Raw genomic sequence first — 15556 nt, 5'->3', positions numbered from 1 at the left:
TCCTGGGAGGCACTGTGGGCTGTGGGGTATGAGGCCGGGGAGCTGCCCCCGTGGGTGCCCAGGTCTCAGACCGCATGGGAGTCCCCAAAGCGATGGGGCCCCATGCATCAGCATGACCCCCAAGGGGCGATGGACCCAGTTGAGGGCTGCTGGGTGGGGTGGTTCCCCAGGACCTCTGCCCATGGCTCCGAATCAGGCCTCTGTGCCCACACCACAGGTTGAGGGCCGTGTGTGGTCGTCAGCAGGGCAGCTGGTTGTTTGTTCCAGGCTCTTCCTCAGGGGCCAATTGTACAGTAGACCACCTTATCCCTGATTCCTTCAGTTTATTCCGGGTTTGGGTGTTGTGGGTGGAGGGTGGGTGGTGGAGGGTTCCCCCAGAGCAGGTGGGAGTGGGAATGGGAATCTGGAAGAGTTGAGCTTCTGGTGGCTCCTCTCCATTACACCCACTTCTCCCAGGTTCTGAGCACGAAGTTCCCAAAGCAGATGGAACTTCACATTTCTGTGTGGACTCTCCTGCTCAAGGATGGACTTCCTCCATCACACCCTTAGGCCTGGGACGTGTGGTGGTCTGGGCTGTGAGAGTCAGAGTAGGGAGGAAACTGACCAGAAATTCCTGCATTTGACTCCGATAGCCCAGTGCAAAGTGGTTATTACCTTCAACCAAGGACTCCGGGGAGGGCGCGTGGTGCAGCTGAAGAAGATTGTGGACGAAGCCATAAAGGTCTGCCCATCCGTCCAGCATGTCCTGGTGGCTCACAGGACAGACAACAAGGTCCACATGGGGGATCTGGATGTTTCTCTTGAGCAGGTGAGTCTATCTTTTTTTGTATAGTTTGAGCAGAAAAGTTTGCCATTGGATTAACTGGGTCTTATCAGAGTGTAGTTCTCAATCTGGGTCCCTCAGAGGTACCCAGTGTTCCTCTGTGTTATCTGATGGGCTTCCATCCTGGTGGGGAAGATGGAACTCAAAGTCCACAAACAGAGGGAAACACTTCACATAACGAAATGATTGGATCCATCCTTTTATCTTTTATCTAGGGCGGGCTAGATAAGGTGAACCCTGAGCCTGGTCTCCCAAGTCCTGTGGCTGTGGGGAAGAGGAGGTCTCTGGGAGGCTGGGTGTGGGGCAAAGTCTCTATCCTTGATGGGCCATCTAGTCCTCTCCCTCACAGGAGATGGCCAAGGAGGAGCCGGTATGTGCCCCAGAGAGCATGGGCAGTGAGGATACACTCTTCCTGTTATATACCTCGGGGAGCACTGGGAAGCCCAAGGGGCTCGTTCACACCCAGGCGGGCTACCTGCTGTATGCTGCCCTGACCCACCGGGTAAGGCGCCACCCTGGGGAGATCTGCGGGAGGGGCTAGGGGCGGCTGGACTGGGGGGCCACAACTGCTGCTGTGTTCAAGAGCAGGGCCAGAAGTCCTGGCACCAGTGTGGTTGGAGGGGTGGGCTTGCGGGGCAGTGTCTGTGCCTGTCAGAAGGGCCTGGGTCCCGCGTGCCCTGGTTTCCTGCTTGTCCTCAGACCATCACATGTGTGCTGAGTCTTTGTGGGGCCTGCCCTGCTGCTGCACAGCTGCTTTCTGGCACTGGGTGCCCTGGACACTCCAGCCTTCCTGGGCCCTTCTCCCATATGACTGCATTGGTGTAAGGACGAGTACATTGCTGTTATTTGTTAAAATGCTTGCTTCTATTTAAGAAATCTTTTGGGTCTGATTTTAAAAGAAAGTAAAACATTTTTATGGGCCTCTAAAATGCTGTGGCCTCTAGGCTCTGCTTACTGGGGCCTCAATTTAAAAGGAAAAAAATTTTTTAAAGATTTGCTTTTATGAGGAGACTTAAATTTAGTCCATGGAGATTGCATCCAGGGGGCCATCCTTTAAGGATTATGAAGCAAATGATCTGGAACAGCTTTATTCCAGTAAATGCATTTAAAAATCAGCACTCGTTTAAATATGAGTGGGTGGGTTGGGGCCTCTGGTTATTGTGCATCCCTGGTTGCCTTGGGGAGGAGCTGACCCTTTCCAAGGGGTCAGAGACACGCTCTCAGGATACTGTCTGTGGACCTGATTTTCTCTGGCCAGAAGCAGAACTCAGCCCCTACCAGTGTGAGCAGCAGTGGAGCAGACTGGCCAGGGGACCCGGAAGCCCAGGTCCATCCAAGCAAGGCTTGGACGCTGAGAGCACCTACATTCTGGCTGAGGTCCAGGGCCCCGTCCCCTCAGTCACTGGTGGGGTTGGGAGCGGGCTATGCTGATCAGCCAGGTCAGTCACTTGGAGGCGGACCTCATGGATGAGTGTGGACTAGGAGCCAGTGGTGGAAGGCAGAGATGTGGCCTGTGAGTGCAGGCTGCTCGTGGGCAGCTCTGAGGATGTGGAAGTGAGGCAGAACGACAGATATGGCTAGAACCAGGCCAGACAGACGAGGTATTACGCTTGACACTATCCATGTTAAAGCCGCTGTCTTCTGGCTGCTGGGTGACTGTGATCATCACGGAGCGGTTCTTGTCTGAAAGTCTCTTGCTCGGCTCTGGGGAGGTGTGTTGCAAAGACTGAAACGTTGCGTAAGTCAGAACACTTTGGAAAATGTAACTACTGAGACTGAATACCAAAGAAGTCGAAGAATGGGTCAAAGTGTTTCCCTATTTCCCTAATGCTAACAAAATTAGCATTAGGGGTTCCCTGGTGGCTCAGATCAGAGAAGGCAATGGCACCCCACTCCAGTTCTCTTGCCTGGAAAATTGCATGGATGGAGGAGCCTGGTAGGCTGCGGTCCGTGAGGTCGCTAAGAGTCAGACACGACTGAGCGACTTCACTTTCACTTTTCACTTTCATGCATTGGAGAAGGAAATGGCAACCCACTCTAGTGTTCTTGCCTGGAGAATCCCAGGGATGGGGGAGCCTGGTGGGCTGTCGTCTATGGGGTCGCACAGAGTCGGACACGACTGAAGTGACTTAGCAGTACCAGATGGCTCAGGTGGAAAAAAATCTGAATGTGGGAGACCTGGGTTCAATTCTTGGGAAGATCCTCCTGGAGAGGGGAATGGTAACCCACTGCACTATTCTTGCCTGGAGAATTCCATGGACAGAGGAGTGTGGTGGGCAACAGTCTATGGGGTCACAAAGAATCAGATACATCTGAGCATGAACACGACTAACACACACACAGCATTAGGTAAGCTGTCAATGTGGTGAAATAGTTTCCATTTGTTTTCAAGCGTTACTAGGGCACTGTCTGCATGAGCAGAAGCAATGGGGATGCAAGGGCGGGACCATCTTTTGAATTTCTCTTCAATACAGTGAGGGCATTTTAAAGCATTAGGAATAGAAACTTTCAGCCTTTTGTATGTAAGTGTGTGTCTGTGAGTGTGCATATATGTGTGTGTCCGTGCATGTGCTGAAGGTGTTAGGGCTGTTGGTTTCTTCAGGGAAAGGGAAGTTGAGTCTGCAGGGGTGGTGGGGATGTGAGCAGGCTTCGGGGATGTGAGTGGTGGTGTCGGGGTGCCTTGCTGGTCCCGGGCACCTGCTCTCCTTCCAAGAACGGCAAGGAGACAGAACACCAGTCTCTTGAAAGACGTGGCACAGTGGGTATGCATTGTATTAAAACCCTCTCAGTCTCAGGATGCTGTGGGCTTTGGGGTGTGGGTGTCCTGCTTCACTGGTGGAGCAGGAGTGCTATTTCCTTGAGATTCTGCCTCGGCTCACAGTTCCGCAGGGTCCCGGCCAACTTGGGACCACTGTGCTGTTTGGGAACCTCTGGGGGACCTCAGGGTGTGTCTGTGGCAGCAGGAGATGGGACTGCTTGTCCAAAGGTTAAAAAACACCTTTATTGCAAAAGAGAACACAGACACAGGGACTTCTCTGGCGGTCCAGCAGTTCAGACTCCATGCTCCCAATGTAAGGGGTCCAGATTCAATCCGTGGTCAGGGAGCGATATCCTGTATGCTGCAGGTAAAGATCCTTCAGTGAAGACTAAAGATGCTGCTTGCCACAACCAACACCTGGCCCAGCTAAATAAATAAAACAAAAACACAGATACAGAAAACCATCAAAATGAAATGTGTGATTTCACAAATGATTGCTCAACAAACCTACTTCAGTCAAAAACTGGAATACCTCCGCCTGACACGGAAGCCCCTTCCTGGCCCACCTGATCCCAGTCCCCCTGGCCCCTTGACGTGCATCCGGGTTTTATAGTGTCCCTGCCCCGGTTTCCTGGTTTTGTCACCCTAGCGTGCATCCCTAGATACTGAGGCTTACTATTGCCCACTGATTGTTGTTCAGTCACTCAGCTGGGGCCGACTTTGCGACCCCATGGACTGGCATGCCAGGCTTCCCTGTCCTCCACTGTCCCCCGCAGGCTAGTGGTTGCGGGTAGGCCATGTTTGGCTGGTGGATTTCGCTCCACCCTGTCACTGCCTTAAGCGCTGTCCATCGTGGTGCCCAGCCCTGTGTCCCTCTGTCCCTTTGTCTCCCACAGACGGGCAGGTGGACCTGCAGACTGAGTCAGGCTCAGGTTTGAGCCTTTGGCAAGAATAAGCAGACGGCCATGTCTCAGGCTCTTAAAAGCTGATGAGGCTTGATGTGTTTCTCGGTTGATTTCGCTTTTGTTTTTTTGCCCTTTTTAAAAGATTAAAAAAAATATATGGCTTAACTTAATATGGAAGAAAATGGCAACCCACTCCAGTAATCTTGCTTGGGAAATCCCATGGACAGAGGAGCCTGGTGGGCTACAGTCCATGGGGTCGCAAAAGTCAGATATGACTTAGCGACTAAACCACTAAAGGCAGAGGGGTGCCCTTATTTTAGACACAGGACTGCATGGAGTTCACCTGTGGGTATGCGTGTGGCTCCCACCAGTGTTAGGATGCAGGCTTCTCCGGCTCCCCCAAGGCCCTGACTTCTGCCCTGCAACCCCACCTCAGGGTCAGTGCTGGGTGACTCCTGGAGCATGGGTGGGCTTTGTGCTGTGGAGTGTCCTCTCTGGGGTCTGGCTCCCTCTGCTGTCCCCAGTGGCCGTCTCCTCACCATGGCTGTTCTGCCCTGAGTGCTGCTCATGGGGGCTGTGGTAGCAGCTGGGCTCTGACAGGACACACCCAGCAATGTGCAGGAACTGCTGCCAAGCTCTTGATAGCCCCTCCCCTGTCTCTGCAGCTTGTGTTTGACTACCGGCCAGGTGATGTCTTCGGCTGCGTGGCTGATATCGGCTGGATCACGGGACACAGCTATGTGGTGTACGGGCCCCTCTGCAACGGAGCGACCAGCGTCCTTTTTGAGAGCACTCCAGTTTACCCCAATGCGGGTGCGGGCTGCAGGAGGGGCCGGAAGGAGGAGCAGAGGTTGGGGGGTGTGGGGCAAGTGGTGGAGAGTTCCGGTGACAAAGCTGCCGGGCCGGGCCAGGTGTGCAGAGGGGTCACACGAGCAGTGGAGAGGGTCTGACCTCTGAAGGCTTCAAGACACCACCCACCCTAACATCTCTCTCACCTCTGTGGCCACCTGACCGGATCCTGCCCTTCCTCGAAACCCAGGCCAGTGGCCAGCTTCCTGGGTCCCCTGCTGCCTGTCCTTCGGGCTATTCGGGCAGTGTGACCTGGAGCCGATGCCATGGAGTGGCATTCCTTTGAAGACCTCCATCTTGCTCTCCTGGCATCTCCCTCCCTCATGCCACCGCGTCCTCCAGTGTCTGTTCAGATGTGACCAGATGTTGGAAGTTGTGCTGAGGCTGTCGCCCAGGCAGTCCACGGCGATGATAGCTCCATGCCCAGAACTTTGGTCCCTTGCCTGGGTCCTCTCCAGCCTCCTGCAGAGGCCAGCTGTGCTCCTGGAAGACACGCAGGGGGCCTGGCTAGGGATGGGAGGCACGTTTCAGGTGGCCTCAGTGAGTTGGGGGTGATAGGGCCCGTGCAGCCTGTGTGTCACTGCTGCTCCAGGGAGCACTGGTCACCTCTGGAGGCTGTTTATGTCCTCCTGGACGTGGGTTCTGCATTGGTGCTACTTCACCATAACATCCCTTTGACTGCTTCCTTGCTGTGTCACGTGGGTCAGGATGTGGGCTGGCAGGCCCAGGGCCAGGCGGAGCTGGTGCACGGGGAGCCCCTCCCCTTCCAGCAGTGGTGCAGAGTGGGTTTCGTGGACACTGTAGGTGTTTGCATGCGTCCAGCACATGGTAACATGGGTCACCTCTGAGTGAGGCTCACGGAGGTGACATGACCCGGGGCCTCTCATAGGTCGGTACTGGGAGATGGTGCAGAGGCTGAAGATCAATCAGTTTTATGGCGCCCCGACGGCCTACCGGCTGCTGCTGAAGTTCGAGGACTCCTGGGTGAAGAAGTATGACCGCTCTTCTCTGCGGACCCTGGGCTCAGGTGAGCGGCTGCAGGCGCGTGTGTGTCGGAGCCACGCAGGCCTCTGGATGCTTCATCACAATGGCCGTGTCTGCGCTGAGTCCACTTGATGTGGCCACAGCTGTAGAAAGCAGATGTCTTCCCTGGAAGCCCTCTTCAGGAGCCCACAGCTGTGGAGGGACTGGAGCTCAGCACTGCGACCTTGGCTGTGCTCTGTCTTCATTATGAAAACTCAGCATTGTGGGAAGGTCAGGCCCTGGCTGGTTCCCCACTGCTGCCCGGGATTTTACCCACTCTGTTCCCAGCACAGGCATCTGTGCCGTTCTGCCCTTGGGTGCGTGTCTCCAGGCAGGGATGGTGTTGCGAGATTAGAGGTTACCTTCACTTTTATGATAATTTGGATCCATGTCACCAGGTCACGTGAGGGCATTTTGGAAAGGTGACCTTGAGTTGAGGTGGTCCTTGGAGGGGGAAGGTTTCAGGCCTGTTCTTCCATAGGGGATTTAGTTGCTAAGGAAGCAGGACCAGGTAATGAGGGAGACGCTGCTTGAGGGTCTGTGTGTCCACCAGGCCTGGCAGACTCCTGTGGGCCTCACTCCCTAAAGCCCATGACCAGAGCCACTCTTTCGGACCAGGAGTGTGCCGAAACCCCCTGCCCGAGGGAGCCCTCACAGGCTAGCCGGGCCTCTGTAACGGGGCAGCCCAGCCGCATAACCAGTGCCAATAGCAGAGGCCTGTGGGGTGTTCTGAGACCAGAGTATTGTTGAGGAAAATAATCAGTAACCAGTGTATAATAAGAATTGTTACTTAGTCGCTTAGTCGTGTCCGACTCTCTGCGAGCAACTAATAAAAATAGAAGAGAGTTTTATTCAAGCCAAGCTGAGGAGGCTAGATCTGAGGAGCTGCTCCAGAGAAGTATGTTGTTGCTAAGTCCCTTCAGTCGTGTCCGACTTTGTGCGACCCCAGAGACGGCAGCCCACCAGGCTCCCCTGTCCCTGGGATTCTCCAGGCAAGAACACTTGAGTGGGTTGCCATTTCCTTCTCCAATGCATGAAAGTGAAAAGTGAAAGTGAAGTCGCTCAGTTGTGTCCGACTCTTAATGATCCCGTGGACTGCAGCCTACCAGGCTCCTCCGCCCATGGGATTTTCCAGGCAAGAGAACTGGAGTGGGTTGCCATTGCTTTCTCTGCCAGAGAAGTATGGTTTTTAGCAATTCTATGTCTTATCAGAACAAAGTACATCAAAGAAGTCAGGGATACATGCCTTCAAGGTTCTGAAGAAGCCCATCAGCACATACACAGAGTCAGTACAGCCGCGGCCCTAGGAGAAGAGTCTTATCATCAAAGGAGTCCCAGTGTCGGCATCCCAGGCAGGAGGCATTTAACTCTTATCTCCTAAACTTCTGGTCGGTGTGCCCTTTTCCCTTTTTTTTAATGACTAAAGCAGATTACAGGGTCTGTTTGACAGGCCACAGATGGGCTGTTGTCGTCAGCCTAAGTCCAAGTTAAATGGCTTGTGAGCCAGAATGACTTCCCCGCATCTCGACGTGCAGCTGCACTGGCAGAGGGGTGACCAGCACAGCGGCTCCTGCACTGGGACCGCTCCGTGCTTTGGCTGGTGCTGGTCCATCAGGAAAGTGCCATGACTCACTTTGCCATTCTCTGCTCCACGGACCGTTTTTAGCTGCAGGCTGCAGGAACACCCTCGTCCATTTTTCCTTCTGGGGCTGGGCACTGCCTTCTCATCACAGAACGAACATGTGTGGCTTTACTACATTCTGCCAGCAGCAGGTGCCTAGAGCAGTTGCAGCAGGAGTGTCACTTCTAAACAGGAAGAGAGGGATTTCCCTAGTGGTCCTGTAGTTAGGACTCTGAGCTTCCACTGCAGGGGCATGGGTTCAGTCCCCAGTTGGGATGACCATAAACAAACAGGAAGAGAAATGCCTGCATCACTCCCAAGCTGCACTCGGGTGGTGTATATACTGGTGTTTCCTCCACACTCTTGCCAGCCTCTTGGTTTTTGACCCCCTGATATTGAAAATATCTCACTGTCATTTGTATTCTTCAATGGCCATAAAGAGGATGATCTCACTGCTTTGTCAAGTCTCCTGTGTGCCTTTCAGGACAACTAACAGATCTGTTTTCCTCATGAAATCCGCTCCTTTGGCTTCAGCCCTGTGGAGTCTCTTAACACTTCTGTCTCGTATGGTTGCAGTGGGAGAGCCGATCAACCACGAGGCCTGGGAGTGGCTGCACAGGGTGGTGGGGGACGGCCGGTGCACGCTGGTAGACACCTGGTGGCAGACAGGTGAGCCTGTCCATCGGGGGAGGCTCAGCCCCATGGGCGCCTGGTGTTTGAGGAGAGGAGCTCGGGGCTGCTGCTGCTCTGCAGCTCTGACACCTGGGTGTGAAGGCTTCCCCGAGCCTCCTTTCCTCGTCTGTAAGGTGGGGCCTGGGTGGGCGTGGAGGGGGCGACACAGGAGCCCACAAGGGTCCCGTCCATGGCGGCCCACCTCCTGAACCCAGCATAGTCTAGCCTGGGGCCTGCTGTTTAAGGACCTTGAGTCTAGGATTAGATGTTAGTGGGAAAAGAAGTTTTATTTGCATTGTTTTGCTTTGATTTGCCCCTCTCCTCTGGGGTGTCTGACTTATCAGAATTTGGGGGCCAAGAGACCCCTCACTGAAGTGGCTGAAGTCTCATCCTTCAAGAAGCCAGAAAGAGATGTTCCTGGTTTGCAGGCCTCGTGGTTCAGAAAGGCCCTGGGTGTTCCCTACAGCGGAGCCCTGGTGGGCCTTCCCCTGCAGGCTGATGGATCCAGAGAAATGACCAGGGGCAGAACCTGGGGCTGTTCTCCCGGTCTGGGGTCCTTGGCCTGAGCATTCTTTCCCTCTGTCCTCCTTTCCGCTGCCCCCATGTCCCCATGACACAGGCTGGGGACCTCAGCTCCTGGGGCTGCCCTAGGTGTGTTCTTGTTTCCACAGTGGAGGGACCAGCACTCTAGCCTGGTTTCTCCTCAGACAGAGGTCCTTTTGTCACCGGGGCCATTTCCTTGCCCCGGATGGCAGGTCCTTCCCTCCCTCTCTGGAGTGCACCCTTGTGTGCTGTGTGGACCCAGTGCCCATGCGGTCTGGACGCACATGTCAGTAGCCCCAGGCCCACTGGCATTTCTTCTTACCCCCTGCAGAAACGGGGGGCATCTGTATCTCTCCACGGCCCTCAGAGGAGGGGGCAGAGATCCTGCCCTGCATGGCGATGAGGCCCCTGTTCGGCATTGTTCCTGTTCTCATGGATGAGAAGGTGAATCACCCCTTCCACATGCCCTGCCCAGCCCCACTGCTTGTCCTGCCTCCCTGGCCCCCGCTGCCCTTTCCCCCTCACAAGGCACCCACCGCAGGGTCTCCTCTTAGAGGGGAAAGCCCCTCTGGGGTGCCTGTCCTGTTCCTGCGTTGGGCCCAGCGGTTTGGAGAACAGGAGATGGTCATTCCTTCTGTCTCTTGGGTCTGCAGGGAAATGTCCTGGAGGGCGGAGATGTGTCTGGGGCTCTGTGCCTGTCCCAGGCCTGGCCGGGCATGGCCCGGACCATCTACGGAGACCACCAGCGATTCCTGGACGTCTACTTCGATGCCTACCCTGGTGAGCCTTTCCCTGTTGCTGCTGCTGGACAGTCCCATAACTGTTTCCAAGGGGCCAGGAGTTATGTGAACTGTCCCTATTTTCCTTCCCTCTAAGTCGGAAGTGGCCCTGCTTGGGGTCCTCCTGGGGGCTCAGGCTGTGGGCTCCCAGGAGAAGCACAAGGACACCACCCTGTCAATGACGGTGGTGGCCCCAGGCCTTCCCTGTCTCCTTGTTGTTGTCCTCCTGACTTGTATAGTGTGGTTGGGCGGAAGTTTGCAAATACGTGTGCCGGTGGGAACTGATGCCCAGCAGTGGCAAGCCCATCAGAGACACTAATGGGGAAGCTGGAGTGGGCTCCTTGCAGCTCCTGCTTCCAGGCTCAGCCTCCGGCCATCTGGCAGCCGTTCTGCCCTTTACTGGCACCAGCCAGGCAGCACCTGGGGAGTGTCTCCCTGCGGGGGTCTGCTGGGGGGGGGGTGTCTGCACTTCCTCCTGTTTAGGGGGTCTCTCGTGGAATGACGGGAGCCCTACCGGTCCTGGCTGGGAGCTGGGGCCGACTCCCGCACTGTGGTGCAGGCTACTACTTCACGGGAGACGGGGCTTACCGAACAGAGGAGGGCTACTACGAGATCACTGGGCGCATGGACGACGTTATCAACATCAGCGGCCACCGGGTGGGGACCGCGGAGATCGAGGACGCCTTGGTAAGCACGGCCGCCGCTGGTCTGGGGGCTGAGTCTGAGTCAGTGCCTCACCTCTGTGTGTTCTGTCCTGCCCAGGCTGACCACCCCGCGGTGCCCGAGACCGCTGTCATTGGCTACCCGCACGACATCAAGGGAGAAGGTGCGTCCTCCACCCTCCGGCCCTGGGGGCGGGGCCTCTAGGAGGCGTGGACTCGTGGGCAGGGCCAGGGCTTTCCCAGGGGTCAGGCTGCTGGCTCACTCCTCCTTCAAGCGGGGGTTTGGGGGAGGTGGCCGAACAGCACGAATGGTAGAAAAAAGTCTGGATTCTGCAGCGCCGCAGCTCTGTCATCTTTGAGGGACACTCCCTTGTGGCGAGCAGCCCTGACCTGTTGGCCCAGCTGAGCTCGGGGCGCTTCCTCCTGGTCCACGGCCTCACCTGGCCACCCTGCTAGGGATATGTGTGCAAGTGCCCCTCGCTGCCCGCACGTGGAAGGCCCGGACTCTCTCTGGGGGAGTCTGACCTGGGTTCCCCTGCACAGCGATGGGCCAGGGAAGTGCAGAGCCCGTGACAGGACTGATCCTCACTGACACACTTTGTTTCAAAGCCTGCTGGTTTCTAAGTGGTGGGTCTGGGAAGGGACAGGCTCATCTGAGCTGTAATGCCAGGCAGGCAGTGGTGACACTGGCCTGGCCTGACCGACTCTCCATGTTGCCCTTCAGGACAGATGGAGCTCTCTGTCTGGAGCAGCCCAGGCACGCTTCCTCTCGGGGTCCTAGCGTCTCCAGCCTCCTGGCCATGTCTGTGTGCTGCTCTTCTATGAGTTACTCACTGTCTCTAAGCCAACCTTTAGGAAAACTGAACACTTATTAAGTGCTTTAAAAAAGCATTTTCAGTTACCATGAAGGACACACCTGTGAGGCTGTCTCCCTTGTGAACTGGCTGAGACTCAAGGTGGGGGTGTCAGGGGTTGAGGGAATGAGACAGGACAAGTCCTCGTGTGTGCGTCTCAGGGCCCTTGGCCCATGCCGCGTTCCACCAGCCTCCCTTGCCTCCTAGTGGCTCTGGGTGTTGCCTGCCAGGCTTTGGGAGAGAATTTGTGTATTGGCTATGGTTATGTGCATTTTCCTGATTTCTAACACATTTGAGCATTTGTCCACTTGTAAAACATGAACAACAAAAACTGTGTGTGTGTGTTTTTCCCCACTCTCTCTGCACTTGACCTGACGGAGGAGAGCTCCCCAGGTCTCGTGTGATTAGGATGCAGACCTAGGGAGCGACCTAAGTCCCTGCCCTGTGGGCTCATGTGCTGGAGGGGCCCGGGGAGAGGGGAGAGGCAGCTGGATCGGCTCAGCGGGGATCGTAGGCGTCTTGATCAGGGGTGGGCTTGGGGCAGGCATAGGCAGGCCAGCGAGCAATATGGAGGCTGCATGTGAAGGGAGCTGTGGTAGGAGGGGGCAGTGCAGGTCAGACTGTCCAAAGTGACGCTGGGACAGTGACCACTCACACGGAGAGGAATGGAGTTGGGTCCGTATGTGAGATCGTAGTTAAGGAGATGCCCGGGAGCCCCTCTGATCCTCTCTCGAGTACTGAAAACCAAACCTGGTGTTTATGCTAAACTATTGGTGACCAGTGCAGCCCAATAGAGCTTCTTGCTGAGCAATTCATCTGTGCTGTCCACACAGTGGCTCCCAGCTGCATTTTACACTGAACTTGTGTTTAAATAGCTTCGGATCTGATGCCCACAGGCTGGACACAGGTCCACAGACTAGTGCCTGGGGAGGGATTCCATGCCCGATGCACATGGTGGAAAGTGAGTCTCTGACAGCCCATGTCATGGCTGTGTCACAGGCGTAAGGACAGAGGTGAGTCACGGCTCCAGGGTCTCTCCACACGTGTCCGCCACCCCAGGGCCCTCAGAGGAGCTCCTGGAGTCACTTCCACCTTGAATGAAAATGGAAATGCACCTTCAGGGAGGCAGCTACAGGGACCAGTGGCCACGGGTGCATTGGCCTCTGATCTAAAACCCCTTTGGACTTAACGGTGATTGTGTGAAACACGCTGCCCTGGGAGTTGGTTCGTGGTCTGAACCTCTGCTCTCCTTCCAGCCGCCTTCGCCTTCATTGTGTTGAAAGATGACGTGGGTGATGTGGACGTGGTGGTGAAGGAGCTCCGGTTGGTGGTAGCCGACAAGATCGCCAAGTACGCAGTGCCTGATCAGGTCCTGGTGAGTGGACGCCCCTCAGGGGCCACCAAGCTGCTGCTTTTCAGCCTTCTTTCTGCTTCCTACCATTGACAGGGTGGCAGCAGGAGGTGGGTGAGGGGGTGGCTGCTGCGTCCTCGGAGTGGGGGAGGAGATAGTGTCAGCGTGGACAGCGCCTGGGCACTCAGGCCTGGCTGGGTTGCAGAGGGTCAGGCATTGTAAATAGAGAGGCCTAGGTCCGGACCAGATGTCCCCGGGCTGGTGGGGAGATGCCACCAGAGTCTGCCTGGGAGTCTTTGCCGGGGTGGGTTTTGGAGGAAGACTGGGCCATCTTCTCAGCCCCGGTGGCTTTTCAATCCTTCTTTCAATACCAGCCCACGACCTTCTTTAGCTGGGAGGTAGGACTCTGAGGCAGGAGGGCCCAGCGTCACTTGGTGCCATATGAGTGACACTGTTGGCCTGGTGACCAGAGCTTCACCTGAATTCCCCGTCGATGAACAAGTTTCTTTCTAAGGACCGGCCGCTGTTATAGGCCCTAAATGCAGTCCTTCATGTATTGCCTTGACATTGAATGCCTGTGGATGGATAATGTCAAACGCTAAGTTTCTTCTTTTTTTTTTTTTTCTTTTTTTTTAATTTTAAAATCTTTAATTCTTACATGTGTTCCTAAACATGAAACCCAAACGCTAAGTTTCAAACACTGAGCAAGATGACATTTTCCTCTCAAGCAGCTCCTACTTCTTATGTTAGAAAAGCCAATTATGGTCCCAGCCAGGGGAGGAGACAAGGTGCCCCTCGAACACCTGGTTCTGCTGTCACCCAAGAGCCCTCCCAGCTTAACTGGCGGGAGGAATGGGTATCGGCAGTGAGGTCCACCAGGTATGGGTAGAGCCTCCGCAGTGGAGATTCAGCTAACCCCCGGGCAGTGGATGGTTTCAGCTTTAGGTCCAGAAGGAGGAGAACAAGGGCTTCCCAGGCAGAGCTAGTGATAAATAACCCACGTGCCAATGCAGGAGATGTAAGAGATGCGGGTTCAATTCCTGAGTTGGGAAGATCCCCTGGAAGAAGGCACGGCAACCCATTCCAGTATTCTTGCCTGGAGCATTCCATGGACAGAGGAGCCTGGCGGGCTACAGTCCATGGGGTCACAAAGAGTCAAACACGACTGAAATGACTTAGGATGCACGCTTGGAGAATAAAACTGGAGGCCACAGCTCCGCCGCTCTCTGTGTTGGGGGGCTGCACCTCAACCATTCCTACTGGGTCCTCGGGGAGGGGTGTCTTCCTCCAGGACACCCTCATCTCAGTACAGCTGGACACCGGCTGGGAGTCTGAGCACCACCCAAAGGCTAATGCTGCGTCTTCCCTGCCAGGTAGTGAAGCGTCTTCCAAAAACTCGGTCTGGAAAAGTCATGCGGAGGCTCCTGAGGAAGATCGTCATGGGCCGAGCTCAGGACCTGGGGGACACCACCACCCTCGAGGACCCTGGCGTAGTCACGGAGATCCTGAGCGCCTACCAGGAGTACAAAGACAAGCGGGGGTGTGCCAAATGATGGCTCTGCTGAGACCAGGCCCCTAATGCGTGTTCCTAGAACACAGCTCCCGAGTTGGCTTGTTCCTCGACTCCCCAGCAGAACCCAGGCTGCCCTCCTTGTGAAGCCTGAAGTCCCCGCCTCCCCTCCCCGGGGACCCATGACAGGTCCTCGCCCAGGGAGAGCTTCCTCCCTCTTGTCCCGAATCTGGTTTCCTGGTGAAAAGTCCATCCCCCTGTCCCCCTGACAGCACAGGAAAGTGGAGCCCCTGTGTCTGCTCAGGTGGACTGGGAGCAAAGAAACAGCAGTCATGTTTCCTCCAGATGTTTCTAGAAACAAAAGGTGAAGATTTTATTTTTATACTTTTATATTTTAGAAGAAACATGGTGCCCGCACACATGCAGTGTGTGCTCTACTTGCACACACTCTTCTTAACAGTTACGAAAAGCTCCTTTTTTGCCTCCGCTCGTGGGGAAGCGTGGCGGGCTGGAGGGTGCACTTTGGGTTACTGTTTGGCTTGTTGGAAATGTAAGTTGGAAATGTTTGTGCCTCTGTCTTAACACAGCTATGTTGAAACCTCTCAAGCCCACAGCATCTATTTTTGGTGTGTTTCCACTTCTCTTGATTTGTGTGTGATGAAACCTAGCTGCTAGAAGCACCTGTGGGGATGGGTTCTGGTCGTGTGTGTTTGTGCAGGCTGTGGTCTGGGATGATTACTCTCCCCTGGCGTAGGACCCTCTTGGCCACCGGTTGGTGTGCTCCACTCTTGGGGCTCTTCAGGGAAGCTGGGGACTCACTAATGCCGCTGAAACTGGGTCCCCGCAAACCGTCCTACCTCCCTGCTCTGAGCCAGTCTTTCCCTTTGCCAGTGTGCCTTGAGTCCTCTGGACTTTACAAAATGATGTGGACCAGTAGGCTGCAAAGGGTCTGTTTATAGCCAAGCACATGAGGGCCCACTTGTGGATCAAGGGGAGGATGGCCTGCTGAGCTGGGTCCTGGAGAACAGGGAGGGCTGCCCCCACCTGGCTCTGTGCCCCACAGTGGGCGGTGCCCTGCAGGTGTACAGGTGTTCACAGGGCATCGGGTTGCTTAACACCTGCTGTGACCATGCTGGGTGGCCAGGCGAGGATGGGTGGCCTCGGCTGTAGCACACGGCTCTAACAGAACCACATACCTGCACCTGT

General features: G+C 55.5%; 1 protein-coding gene across 2 annotated transcripts in view; it reads left to right on the top strand.

Moving 5' to 3' along the window:
- ACSS1 (acyl-CoA synthetase short chain family member 1) overlaps positions 1–15556 on the top strand; it is a 43887-nt gene extending 28331 nt beyond the window's left edge. The window contains exons 4-14 of one of the 2 annotated variants that reach the window (XM_068987223.1): positions 633–808; positions 1173–1325; positions 5152–5299; positions 6225–6362; positions 8556–8648; positions 9526–9638; positions 9848–9974; positions 10533–10660; positions 10736–10799; positions 12746–12864; positions 14214–15556. In XM_068987223.1, the coding sequence (XP_068843324.1) occupies positions 633–808; positions 1173–1325; positions 5152–5299; positions 6225–6362; positions 8556–8648; positions 9526–9638; positions 9848–9974; positions 10533–10660; positions 10736–10799; positions 12746–12864; positions 14214–14393 (1439 nt within the window). In that variant the 3' untranslated portion in view covers positions 14394–15556. The remainder of the gene's footprint in view (positions 1–632; positions 809–1172; positions 1326–5151; positions 5300–6224; positions 6363–8555; positions 8649–9525; positions 9639–9847; positions 9975–10532; positions 10661–10735; positions 10800–12745; positions 12865–14213) is intronic. The other variant, XM_068987224.1, reaches the window with a different exon arrangement.

The sequence above is a fragment of the Capricornis sumatraensis genome, chromosome 15 (assembly GCF_032405125.1).
Source record: "Capricornis sumatraensis isolate serow.1 chromosome 15, serow.2, whole genome shotgun sequence".
NCBI lineage: Eukaryota > Metazoa > Chordata > Mammalia > Artiodactyla > Bovidae > Capricornis > Capricornis sumatraensis.
The sequence above is the reverse complement of the archived record's forward strand: the minus strand, read 5'-3'. Positions and strand labels throughout refer to the sequence as shown.